At 41.2% G+C, this 13054-nt stretch overlaps 1 protein-coding gene across 1 annotated transcript in view; it reads left to right on the forward strand.

Annotated features, from left to right (window-relative positions):
• DTHD1 (death domain containing 1) overlaps positions 1-13054 on the forward strand; it is a 146673-nt gene that overhangs the window by 65404 nt on the left and 68215 nt on the right. The window contains exons 4-5 of the mRNA XM_068271847.1: positions 5530-5709; positions 8380-8621. Coding sequence (XP_068127948.1) covers positions 5530-5709; positions 8380-8621 — 422 coding nt within the window. The remainder of the gene's footprint in view (positions 1-5529; positions 5710-8379; positions 8622-13054) is intronic.

Here is a 13054-nt window from a genome sequence, read left to right on the forward strand (position 1 = left end):
AGCGTTTACGTTTGGCTTTAGACCCTGCTGCCTTAGCAGAAGAAAAGTTATCAGAACAAATATCTGCTTGCTGATTATTTTTGTAGGCAGTAGAAGGAGCAGCTGATTGACAAGCTGCCAGGAGCTTATCAAAAGGGCTAGGCAAATCGGTTTTGCGCAGCCAGTTATGGATCACAAACGCTAGAAATTCCAGTGGTCTCTCTTTTAAATTGGTATGATCCAAGACATCGTAGGCCCACTGAAACAATCTTCTCTTAAATAAAACATAAACTAGCTGGGGGGCCCACGTTGAAACAGGAGTAGCCTGGAGCTCGGGATTGGCCAGGAACCTGGTACATTCAGAAAAAAACTCATTTTCTGTTTCAGAATTGAGCTTCTCAAATTTCTTAAAGGAATAGGAACCATAACAAACAGTGTCATTTTTGCTGGGAACCCACCCCACAATGGGGATTGGTAAGGGGGCTACCATAATGTTAAGCTTGGAGGTGTAATCTCCACAGTCAGCATACAACACATAAGCTGACGTGAAGGAGGTACACACACCAGCACAAGGGATCAGGATATCCCCAGTTTAGTGGAGGAGAGGACTGACTCCAATAGGAGATTGTGGTGCACAGAGCCGGTGCAGATCCGAACAGCCACAAACAACACTTTCGTAATAACGTCTCAGCACAAAGTAGCGCTGAGCGCATAAACCAGGACTGAGGAGATCAGAACAAGTAGACAGAATGAACGCTTGCTAGCTAGCGGCTACTTAGCGACAGCAAGCGTCCAAAACCAGACAGACTGGAATGAGGCAGCCAATGCGTTGCGGCGATGGCGTGCCTCACAAAGACAGGACAGGATAGTCAGAAGATAGTAGGATCAAGATAGATGAACGTAACACAGATAAATATACAATAAGTATGATTTCCTAGCGTATTACAATTACAGCTATCAATGAAACTATTCGTAACGTCTGACTAACATATGTATATATCGGCAATGAACCGATATATGACATAAGCAGGAACTCTGACTAAGACTGGAGCAATACAGGGAACAGGACTCAGAAGGATTCGCTATCTCTTCGCAGAGATGAACGCAATCCACAAACAGGACCAGGAACAGGATAACTAGCTCAGCGTGCAGGAACGCTGACTAACGGAACACAGGATATAAACAGTTCGTGTACGTATATATCAGCGACACTGATGTATCAACGTAACACGAATTCAAGGAAAATAACAAAATGCGCAAGTATGCGTATATATTGGCGATGAACCAATATATGACACAAGACAAGCAAGTAACAACTTCTAGAACAAGAGCAGAACTAGGAGGACTCGCTGACCCCTTCGCAGGAGTCAGCGCAGTCCACACGGACTAGGAACGAGGTGGGGCACGGGCAGAGTAACAGATAGAATCTGAGACTATGGTAGCCCATGAGGCATTGCAGGAAGCAGTTCTTTATACTGAGGTCATCCAATGGGAGCAGACCTTCAGATTCCCACACAAGTGAATGGTAATTAATCACAGGCTGATAGCAGGAAAAGGCAGACAATGATATGCAGCCTGCAGGAAAGGGACCGCCCCTCCACTGCAGCAGACAATGTTTGTTTACACAAAAGCATATTAAACTGTCATTAACTTCAGAGCGACTGCAGATGGAATCAGCAACTAGTTTAAGTGCAAACCAAACTATGCAAGCAAATGCATGTAATGACATTAGAACTGCTTGGTTTGCAATACCACTGCAGTCAGCAGTAAACGCTGCAGAAGCGATCATAACATGTTCTAGTACAGGTGTTAGTAAGGCGTACGTTAAAAAGGGGCGCTGGGAAAAAAGGGCGCAGGGTTTTAAACGATAAGCATGGATAACGTTTAAAAATGAATTGTACTGTATTTCGTTTAAAATTAATGTTTTATAAAGTTATAAATCATTAAATAATGTGCATGAAATCGGCAATTGTAAAAACGTTAATCTTCCGTTTAAATAGTGAAACGTATAATAACGTTTTAAAAAAAAAAAATAACTAACCCTCCCTGTACCTACCCCTAACCCCTAGACCCCCCTGTTGGTGCCTAAACCTAAGACCCCCCTGTTGGTGCCTAAACCTAAGACCCCCCTGTTGGTGCCTAAACCTAAGACCCCCCTGTTGGTTGCTATAACCTAAGACCCCCCTGTTGGTGCCTAAACCTAAGACCCCCCTGTTGGTTGCCATAACCTAAGATCCCCCTGTTGGTGCCTAAACCTAAGACCCCCCTGTTGGTGCCTAAACCTAAGACCCCCCTGTTGGTGCCTAAACCTAAGACCCCCTGTTGGTGCCTAAACCTAAGACCCCCCTGTTGGTGCCTAAACCTAAGACCCCCCTGTTGGTGCCTAAACCTAAGACCCCCCTGATGGTGCCTAAACCTAAGACCCTCCTTAGAGATCACTGTATTGTGTGTAGAATAATTTTTAAAAACAGTAAGGGATAAAATATAGTACAATTTACGTTACGTACTGATCGCTTTGTTTCGTGAATAATAATGTTTTACAAACACTAAGGGATAACTTTTAAAATAATGTTTTATTGAAATAGGAAACGTAAATCATCACAAGCAGTTATAAAACATCTTCGGGCGCCGTTGGTAAACGTTATTATTCTCGGGCGCCCTTTTTTCCTGTTCGGCGCCCAGTAAATGATAATTATTATGGAAGTGAATGACGGCGCCAGATTTGTCCACTAGCCACCTGCGCCCTTTTTTACTGTTACCGTTAGTAAGTAGGGATGAGAAAAAACACCTCTGATAAACTTTCAAAAATTTCCTCCTGCTTCGGGTGGCTCCATGTTGTATTTTTTTGGCAAACCAGTTTCACAAATTCCATAAAAGTTAATGGGATGGGTTTAAACATTAATTTTAAAAAAAGCCCCATACATGTTAGAATCATCAAATTTGATAGGTAGTATTTTTTACTATTTTAAGTTAAAAATAGGATCGATATGGTTTGCAAATCATTACTTTCTGTTTTTATGTGAATTTTACCCAGCAAATCAGCTTTTTGGGAAATTGGATTGTATACAGTACAGTACATAATGAAAGAGCATTGACCTTCGTTGGGCCTTCCCTTATATTATTATTATTGCTGTTATCCAGTACTGACCTTTTCCACAGAGCTCACAATCTAATCCCTACAATAGTCCTAGTCCAAGGCCAATTTAGGGGAACCAGTTCAATTCTCAGTATGATTTTGAGATGTGGGAGCAACGTGCAGTGCTGTGAGGAAACTCATTAAAACATGTGAGAAACATAACATTTATGTAACAACAAAAAAATAGCATTTGTAATAGTTACCAAATAGGTGTAGATTAGGTGGATAGTGATCAGGTAGAGAGAAGTTGGTATCAACTGTTTAGATTAAAAGCAAGAAGTTTTGAATCAGGATCATACCATTGGCTAACTTAAAAGACTTCTTCAGTCTCAAATTCTGTATGCAGACAAAGTATTAGAACGGACACTTGGATAGCGGGTAGAGCAGGAGGACAGCAGTTCATTGGAGTTTTCTTTTTTAAAGAGCAGCGTTTAGGAAGTATGGACCTTGGGTTTCATCTAGAGTTGGTTCCTGAATGGGATATAGTGCCTATAAAAAATGTAGATGACCTAGGGGACTTCACACAATTTTTTTGTTATTTTCTGCGGGAGTTCTTGTTGTTTTCTCAAAATGATGTTGGAAAAATGTAATGCATTCAGTTCAGTTTAGATTAAATAACAATTAATGAAATGTTTCTTTATTTCGTTGGAAGGTAGCACTTAAACTATCACACTGATTAATGCATAGGATCGGAATGCCCTAATACGTGTATACATAATATTTGTGGTTAGGGATGCCGCAAAACTCAGACACATATTTCCTAAATTGCATGACTTAGGCTGGGAGTCTGGGACCACACTTAGATCCACAAAAAAACTAATGTTGTTTTCCAAAGACAATTTCACCCATTTAGCTCATGTTCTACCGTGTGCCTTAACCAGCATACACCTCTGCTGCACGTTAAAATGTGCATTAAGTTGTGATTTGAAACTTTATGGGGTGGGGACCCAATTTTTTAAACGCTAGCAAATTATGGTAGAAAAATCATGGAGCTCCAAATGAACACGTGCATTGCCATTGAAAAGCTTTACGTTTGATTTGACTTTGTGTGAAGACACACATGATTTTAAGCAAGTGTAGTCCCAGTCTTATTTGTGTTGTAACCAACCAACACAGACATTTTATATAGCTGCTTCATGGTCTATTGTAAATGCAGCAGCAGCCCTAATAAAGGTTGTGTAGAATAACTGGAAAAGTATGCAGCACCTTACCCTGCTTGATACTCAGCCAAGACATATCTGCATGGAGTATGTATGTTCTCCCCATGTTTGTGGAGGTTTCTCTGGGTGCTTGAATTTCGTCCCGTAACCCAAAAATATTTTCTGTTAAATGATCTACCCAAAATGTGACCCTAAACCAAAGTCGTGATATACTTTTATGGGTATGTTAGGGACACTTTATTTTGAGCTTTTTGAGGGATAGTTAATAATATGTTAATAATATGCATTTAAAGGGACTCTACAGGTCAGCAAAAAAGGAAAGAAAAAAAAACACAGTCCCATGTCAGACACGTATTGTACTTACCTAATTAATGTTAGCATAGAAGAGAATCCCACAGCACAACCTGTGTGCCAATCTGGCCTGCACAGAGTCTTACCTGGATGCAGTGGCCAGCTTCGCCCCACTCTCGGCATATGGAGACTTCAACCCTTGCTCATCTTGTCATTGCCTGCCCATCCATTTGTACTAGTAATTAGGGATGGCCGGAAATGCTGGTTTCCAATTACCGACGGATTTCTGCTTTCTGATAAGCATCATTCCGATTTCCACAGGATGTTATTTTTTTTTTTTTGCCAATAAAGTTAATCAATTCCAAAAATATATTTTTTTTTTCTCACGTAATTGACTATTTTTTGCTGTTGTACGCTATTATGAGGAAACCGGATTTCTGATCGGCACCCATGCTAAGCTTCTGCATTTTCTGATGGCCTAAAATTTCTGCAGTAATCTGATTTCTGTGGTAAAATTCTTCATTCTCTGATTGGTCCAATGCCTCCGAGTCTTCTGATCGGTTTTAAGATTTTCAAGTCTCGTAATGTGGTATTCTGTTGATTACCAATTTTTGCGTACCGATTTCTGCATACTGATTTCAGCCGTGAAAAGCTGATTTCTGCTCAGAAACTAGAAATCCGTGGAATTCGGAAGATCATTGCTACTAGTAATTAGAAGGTGGGGTGGAATGGAGATGGTGACTGTATCCAGGCCATGCTCCTTACAACAGCTTGCTGATTGGTTCTGGCAGGAAGGGATACTTCCTGATTGGTTTGGCACAGATCAGATAACTGGTGACTTGGTCTGTACATGCAATAATATTCCTCTAAACCGAAAAAAGAAACACCTTTTCTCTTAATAGGTAATGTACCTATTCACCAGATGTCCTGCATTGTTTTATTTTTGCCATTTATTTAACACAGGGAAATTTTGCAGAAATAAAAATCTACAAGCTCGGGACATTCTGTGTCGTATCGTGTTTAAAGAAAGAAAATTTCACCGTTCTTAGAAAAGGATTATCTCTGAAGCTGAACGTGGATTCTCGGATTTCCTTTAATTACCCCCCTGGCTGTTTCAGCTCTTCCATTATTGTGCAGTTTAAGGTATGTCTGTATCTGTGCCGTTTCCGTAAAATGTACTGCATCTGGAGCATAAATTGTAAGACTTATTTCCCAAAACAGCAGTCCTTGAGACAGAAGTAGGAAAGACATTATTACAAGTTAGAATCATTATAATGTACCGGCAATGATAAGGGCTCTTCTGGGGGTATGTAATTCAGCATACTGACTTTAATGTAAGCACCTGGAATTTCAACATCTGCGGGTATTAAGCCACCTCAAGGTAATTGATCTCCGAGATGAACAACGCTGTGTTCGGTTATACAAATCATAGGTAATGCTCATGGAAATTTGACCTTCAGTAAGAAAAAGCCCCATGGAACAAAGTGGGGATGAATCAGCTGCTATTTCTGCAGAAAGGTAGGTATCATTTCCTTGAGATATAATGTACGGAACATAAACGCTCTATTTACCAATGAGATGCTATTAGAAATTCCAGGAGGTTATGGAGCGATTTAAAGTCTAAGTTTAGAAGTAGCTGTTGAGTCAATATCACACTAAAAAGTTTTAAGAATCATCTTTTAAACTTGAAACCCTTAAGGACAGGTTCAAAGGAAACAGTGTTATTTTGCAGGTGCATTTTATTGAGATTTTTAAAGGAAATCTTAAGTCAAATTATTTTTTTCAAAATAAGTATTCACCTTGTAGCTCATTCAACGTAGTTCCTTTTCGCATATAATCACCACTCTGGTGTAGTTTTTTATTCTCTTATTTGAGAATTTAGATTTTATAATTTATTCAAAATGGTGCTGGTCATTGGAACGACTTCCAAGTCAGTGTGCTCTTCATGATGTAACCGCTCGTGCATCGACTTTGCCTGCTGCAGTGCACGAGCAGAGTTAAGTTGAGGAAAACGCTATTCTTGGGGGTGCACATCCAAATGTATATGTACCCTGTGCCAAATGTGCCATGTATATTTAGCCTGTGTCATATGTGCAAAACGTATATGTACCCTGCAATCACAGGCAAACAGGTGCACCCATGTAGCAAGAGCTTGCAGGACAGTAGTGAAATAGTATGGGCAGTGGGCAACTGGGCATTAGGACCCAGGGGAGGAACGTGCTTCAGCGACTTTACACTTCCGGGTCAGCAGGCAACTGGTCGCCAAAAGCCCAAACTACCAGACTAATTTATGGGGAGACGGAGGAGATTAGCAGAGAACAAACACTGTAGTAAGTGTCTTGTAACTGCTTAAATTTATATTGAAGATAAAAAAAAATAATTTCATGTTAGGCTTAAAGTGGACCCAAATTAAAAATACAAGATTTCAGAAATAAAATCTATTTTCTAAATTATAATAATAAATAGCAGCCTTTTTTTTATCTGCATGATGACAAATATAAAATATTTTACATTTATTGGAGGAACCCCTCCCTTTCTTTCATATTGCCGGAACAGAATCCGGCAGACTGGTGGAGGAGATAAAAAAACAAAAAACAAAACACATGCTGCTACTGATGATGTCACAGGGGAGGTGATCTTAGCTTGTGTGAGATTTCACATAGACGATGCCCCTGTGAGGGGGGGGCAGCTGATGACAAACACACCCATGGTCTAAACCCTCCTACTATGCTCAGAAGTAATGGCTGCCACCTGTATAACCCTAGTTATGAAAAGAGAAGGGTAAAAAGTATGCACTGAAATGCTCATAGGCTTGAAGGAGTGTTTATTTATCTTGTATGTGTCAGAGTGGTGCAACTAAATATTTTGAATTTAAAAAAAAAATGTTTAGTTTGGGTCCGCTTTAAGTAACCCTTTAAGCATTGGTGTAAAACAAAATGTTAAGAATCAATTTCATATCTTTTATTGGCTACCTTCAAAGATTAAAAGAGTACGATTTAAAGATTCTTCTGCCTCCCGAACTGCTACAGGGCTTGATCCTGAATTTGTGTATTGATGTACAAGTTAAAGTGACTCTGTCATGTTTCCATGCATATGAATCAAGTGATGTACCCTGAATAGTATTAGTGGTTTAATGTGGCAAACAGGTGCATGATAACGTGTTTGCTCAAGATTTGCAGGGTCATTCATCGAACTCCACCACACCTTTCAACATTTGCCTGTTTCCAGCACCAGATCCCCAGCTAGCACTTCTCTGACCCTTCCCCCGCCTGGCATATCCCCACCAGGGAGTCAGGCTGATGTTACCTCGAGTGCAGAGGTAGCATGGAGAGCTTGGTGGGAAGTCTATAGGAGAGCAGCCATCTAGTTGGCTGAGTTACAGACAAACAGAGGGCTGTTCACACTGCCCATCCAGCATTCCTGCTCCATCAGTGGTGATGTCAGCCTCTTATGCAAGGTGAGTGAACAAGCATGCCAGGCAGGAGAAGGGGCAGAGAAGTGATGGCCAGGATATAGGAGGCTGCACTGTGATGGGCACACTTGTGGCGTAGTTCGGTGGACAAACCCACAAGAGGAATAAGCACTGGCTCAAGCCTTGGTATCCGTTTTGAAAGGCAGTGCGCTTAACTAGTACGACATACATCCTGCCGTCTTTTCTTCATCTGTGATAGAAGTAATAAGCTGTGCAAGCCCTCTGTTTAAAAAAAAGTTATGCTGAGTTTTGTTGCTCCCCATTGCAGAGTGTGCAACCTAACTGACTTTATCTTATTAAATGTGCAGCAGTCTTGCACTCTTTTTGTGTCCTATCTTTAGGTTCAGCCTATTGATACTTCACTAATTTCTGTACTGAAGATGAAACATGACATATACCATCCAGTGGTATCTTGCAGTCCCCTCATCCACATGAGGCAGCCATCAATTCCAACCTTTAACAAGTCAGTTATGGTAATCTTGCCATGTCCTCCAAACCCAGAGAAGAAGAAGGCCGGAGATGATGGTGATAAAAGAGCGTCAAGTGCCACAGCTTCTAAGGTCACAGCTACCCACCAGATTCGGTAAACGTTTTGTGGTTATTCTCTCAGAGAAAGGCATTTTAAGTAAACTAATATCAGAATCTGAAATATGTCTATTAATGATGGCTCAGCTTATACACTGCCCTTTACAAATAAAGTGCTACTTATGTAAACTCTTACTGAGGATGGCTCACTAACGTGGACATCCTATAATCCATTTCCTTACTGTGCATCTTCTATAGTCTCTAAGACTCATTACACATCTGTGCTGGATCTCCAGTGGCCAGCCAGAGCAGACAGTGCAGTAACCGTCCATTGTGCTCTGTTTGGAGTCCAGAGTAGACATGTTTCCACCATAGGCTTCTATGGAAAATACATCTGCTTGTCTCTAAAAATCTTGCAGGTTTGAACTTTGTGTACTGCTGACTGCAATGGAACCCACAGATCCTAGCACATGATATGACATGTTCTGGGTGGGCCTGGTAGGTAAGGATGCCTTCCAGGGTAATGAAAAACCCTAAGACAGACCGGGAGTCCAGTGTAGCAGTGACGTAACTACAAAGCTTGCCCCCATCCCCTGTAAACCTTTTATGGGGTCCCCCAATGTTCACATTCTTTCCCTTGGCAGCCCTTACAACCTTGGGGGGCATCTTGCAAGGGCCATAAAACAAGAGTGGACATCATAATCTTCACCCCTAACGAGTTTAGCCACAAAAACACCTAATCTAAAGAATGGACCCCTTTATCGGTGGTAGTGAAGTAGAAGTTGGGGCTCCTATACAGCTCTGAGCCCATCTGTTGGTGCAGGGGCTGCTCCACGCTAGTTAAGCCCCTGCCATGTAGTATAGTAGGTTGATACAGTATAATGAATTTGTTTTTGAAAAAGAAGAGGTATACAAAAAAATCCGGGATGCACGATATGGCAACTACAGTGTAGCGCTTGTGAAGAAAACCAGGACATGCTCCAGAAAGAGACTAGGGTACTAAACTATGACTATAGCTATTCTCTAACCACAATCCACATTGAGTATGTGGGCAACATATGGAAAGGGGAGGGGGGAAGGTAGGAGGCACCCCAAAAATATAAAAATGGTGTAAACTGGTAAGAAAGAAGCTCAGAGATGTACTAAAGATTCAATGGAAAGATCAAGATATAATACGATGATGTTTTTCACGGGTTTAAAGTGAACCCGAGGTGAGAGTGATGTGAAGGCTGCCATATTTATTTCCTTTTAAGCAATACCTGTTGCCTGGCTGTCCTGCTGATCCTCTCCCTCTAATACTTTTAGCCATAGACCCTGAACAAGCATATGCAGCAGATCAGGTGTTTCTGACATTATTGTCACATCTGACAAGATTAGCTGCATGCTTGTTTCTGGTTTAATTCAGACAGTACTGCAGCTAAATAGATTAGCAGAGCGGCCAGGCAACTAGTATTGTTTAAAAAGAAATAAATATGGCAGCCTCCATATCACTCTTACCTAGGGTTCCCTTTAACCCACTTCTTCAGGTCAGATATAGTATCTGCGGAGTATGCTGTAGTCACCAGATGAAATGTGTGAATCCATCAACCTGTACATTTGCCGTTCTGTAAAATGTACAAAAAATTCTGGTTTTGGTTCAAGTAGGAATCAAACCTAACTACTTTTAGTTTTCTTTAAAATGCACAGTAGTTATCACACAATGAAAATAGGAGGAAATTATAAGTCTTTTAGAGTATGTGTTCCTCTTCAGTGCTGTTTGTTAGCCGTAGAGAAGAAAATCTGTGAATTGGTTCCAGGGGTGTAACTAGACTTAACCTCCTTAGCTTTCATTCTGAGTCAGGCTCGGGACGGAAATCCATAGTTTGGAGCAGTAACCCCGAGCCTGATTGAGTTATATGCAGGAGCTGCTGCAAAACCTCTCTGTAGTGTGTTTTTTTCTTGTTTTTAGGGTTTAAAAGCCTGTGAAAAAAATTGCACGGCTTTTAGATCCTAAATCTGAAAATAATCATAAAGCCAGGGAGGTTAACAAGGCCCCCCTGCAAAAATTATAGCATAGGGCCCCACGCTATACCCCATGCAGGTCACGTGATCGGGACTCGGTGAATGGCAGTAGAGAGTGTTCTGCTGTAAAGCAGCGTCTGGAAGCAGAAAAAAAAAATTACACATGCTCCTGCACATGGTTTTTGTGAGCGAACAAGGAGAGAGGAGGAGGGGCCCCCAAAGTCTCTGGGCCCTCCTGCGATGGCAGGGGTCGCAGGGGTGATTTCATTGCACAGTATTCCTGCTCTGCAATGTCCTGTATACAGGTACGTTCATATTGCATATTAAAAGCAAATTAGATAATTATGTTAACATTTATTTTGATCTGCAATAGTTGAGCATCAACAGCGAAAAAGAGAGTAAAATCTTTATTCTGCAGGATTAACCACTTTAGGACCGCAGTGTTAACCCGCCCTAAAGACCAGGCCATTTTCAGTTAAATAGGCCACTGCAGCTTTAAGGCCAAGCTGCAGGGCTGCACAACACAGCACACCAGTGATTCCCTCCCCCCCTTTTCTCCCCACCAACAGAGCACTCTGTTGGTGGGGTCTGATCGCCCCCCAGTTGATCATTGGTTTTTTTGCACATATTTATTCCTATTTGTTTTTATTAAATACTGTATACATAATTTTTAGATTTTTACTTTCCCTCACCCTCCTGCCCACCCGCCGCCAGCCAATCACGGCGATCAGCTGTCATAGGCTCTCTAGTGCCCCAGAGGGACAGCCGTGTCACACGGCTGTCCCCAGTACAGCACTTCTGCAGATCGCAGCGCTGTACAAAGTAATTAGACGGCGAAACCGCCGTCTAACAGTCTCCCGAGCGGCGATCGCCGCAGCCTGCGCGTGATCTCCTGCTAGCCCCATAGACGGCCGTTCACGCCAATCGCCATGGAGCGGTCCTGGGGCTGCCGCACTTCTAACGCCAATTGGCGTGGAGCAGTCGGCAAGTAGTTAAACAGCAGTAGAGGTGTCTATAAGCTCCTACACCCTTTATATGACCTTTGTAGAACTACACATTTTTCCCCCATCAGAACAACTTATGACAGAGTATTCTTTCTTTTATTTTATTTTTTAAGTTACACAATAGCAAAATGCAATTGTATCTTTCATTTTAACCTTTCGAGATCTGTATAAAAAATGAGTTATGTTCTGACCTTGAGACTAGACCTTGAGACTAGGGCAGCTAGTCGTCCTCTGCCCCGTGCGGGGAGCCCGGGACAGCGGGGGAGAGTGAATCGGTCAGCGTGGGACAGTCTGCTGCAAGGGGCTGGATAAAGCCACAGGTGAGTAAAGCTGATTTTTTTTTATTTTTAGACTGATGATTCCTTTAAGCCGTACTAACCAACATTGATAAATATGCCTAACGCTTACCATCCTCAACCAACCCACCAAGCAGAACCTGCTATTTAAAGTGGACCCAAATCAAAAATACAAGATTTCAGAAATAAAATCTATTTTCTAAATTATAATAATAAATAGCAGCCTTTTTTCAGCTGCATGATGACAAATATAAAATATTTTACATTTATTGGAGGAACCCCTCCCTTCCTTTTATATTGCCGGGACAGAATCCGGCAAACTGGTAGAGTAGATGGTGTCCGGCAAAGGAGGAATTTAATGGCTGCCACCTGTATAACCCTAGTTATGAAAAGAGAAGGGTGAAAAGCATGCACTGAAATGCACATAGGCTTGAAGGAGTGTTTATTTATCTTTGTATGTGTCAGAGTGGTGCAACTAAATATTTTGAATTAAAAAAATGTTTGGTTTGGGTCCGCTTTAACTGGTCTGAAGAGGATGGATCTAGAGTTGAGCTGAAATTTTCGTAATTTCGCATTACTATAATTACGCATGCGAAATTTGCGATTACGATGCGAAATTAGCGTAGCGAAATTGCCATTAAAATCGTAATTGAAAATACCGTAAGCGTAATTTTCAACGCGAAATTTCGCGTTTCGTTCATGCCGTAATTTCGCATTAAACGCTACCGTAATTTCGCGTTAAACCGTAACGCTCCGTATAATATAAAAAAGCCGCCGACTTTAAGGGTTAATAGCAAAGCCCCCTTAAATGCTAAGAGCCTCAAATTTGGAGAATATATTAAGGAGATCAGGAGGAATAAGAGGAAAAAATTTTTTTCAAAAAGACCTTATAGTTTTTGAGAAAATCGATGTTAAAGTTTCAAAGGAAAAATGTAAACATTTAAAAACCCGCCGACTTTAACGGTTAATAGCAAAGCCTGCTTAAAGTTTAGGAACACCAAATTCCCAGGGTATATTAAGGGGATCAGTGGGAATAAGAGGAAAAAAAAATTTTTCAAAAAGACCTTATAGTTTTTGAGAAAATCGATTTTTAAGTTTCAAGGGCGAAAATGTCTTTTAAATGCGGAAAATGTCAGTTTTTTTTGCACAGGTAACAATAGTGTATTATTTTCATAGATTCCCCCAAGTGG

Source organism: Hyperolius riggenbachi, chromosome 1, assembly GCF_040937935.1.
Source record: "Hyperolius riggenbachi isolate aHypRig1 chromosome 1, aHypRig1.pri, whole genome shotgun sequence".
In the NCBI taxonomy this organism is placed as follows: domain Eukaryota; kingdom Metazoa; phylum Chordata; class Amphibia; order Anura; family Hyperoliidae; genus Hyperolius; species Hyperolius riggenbachi.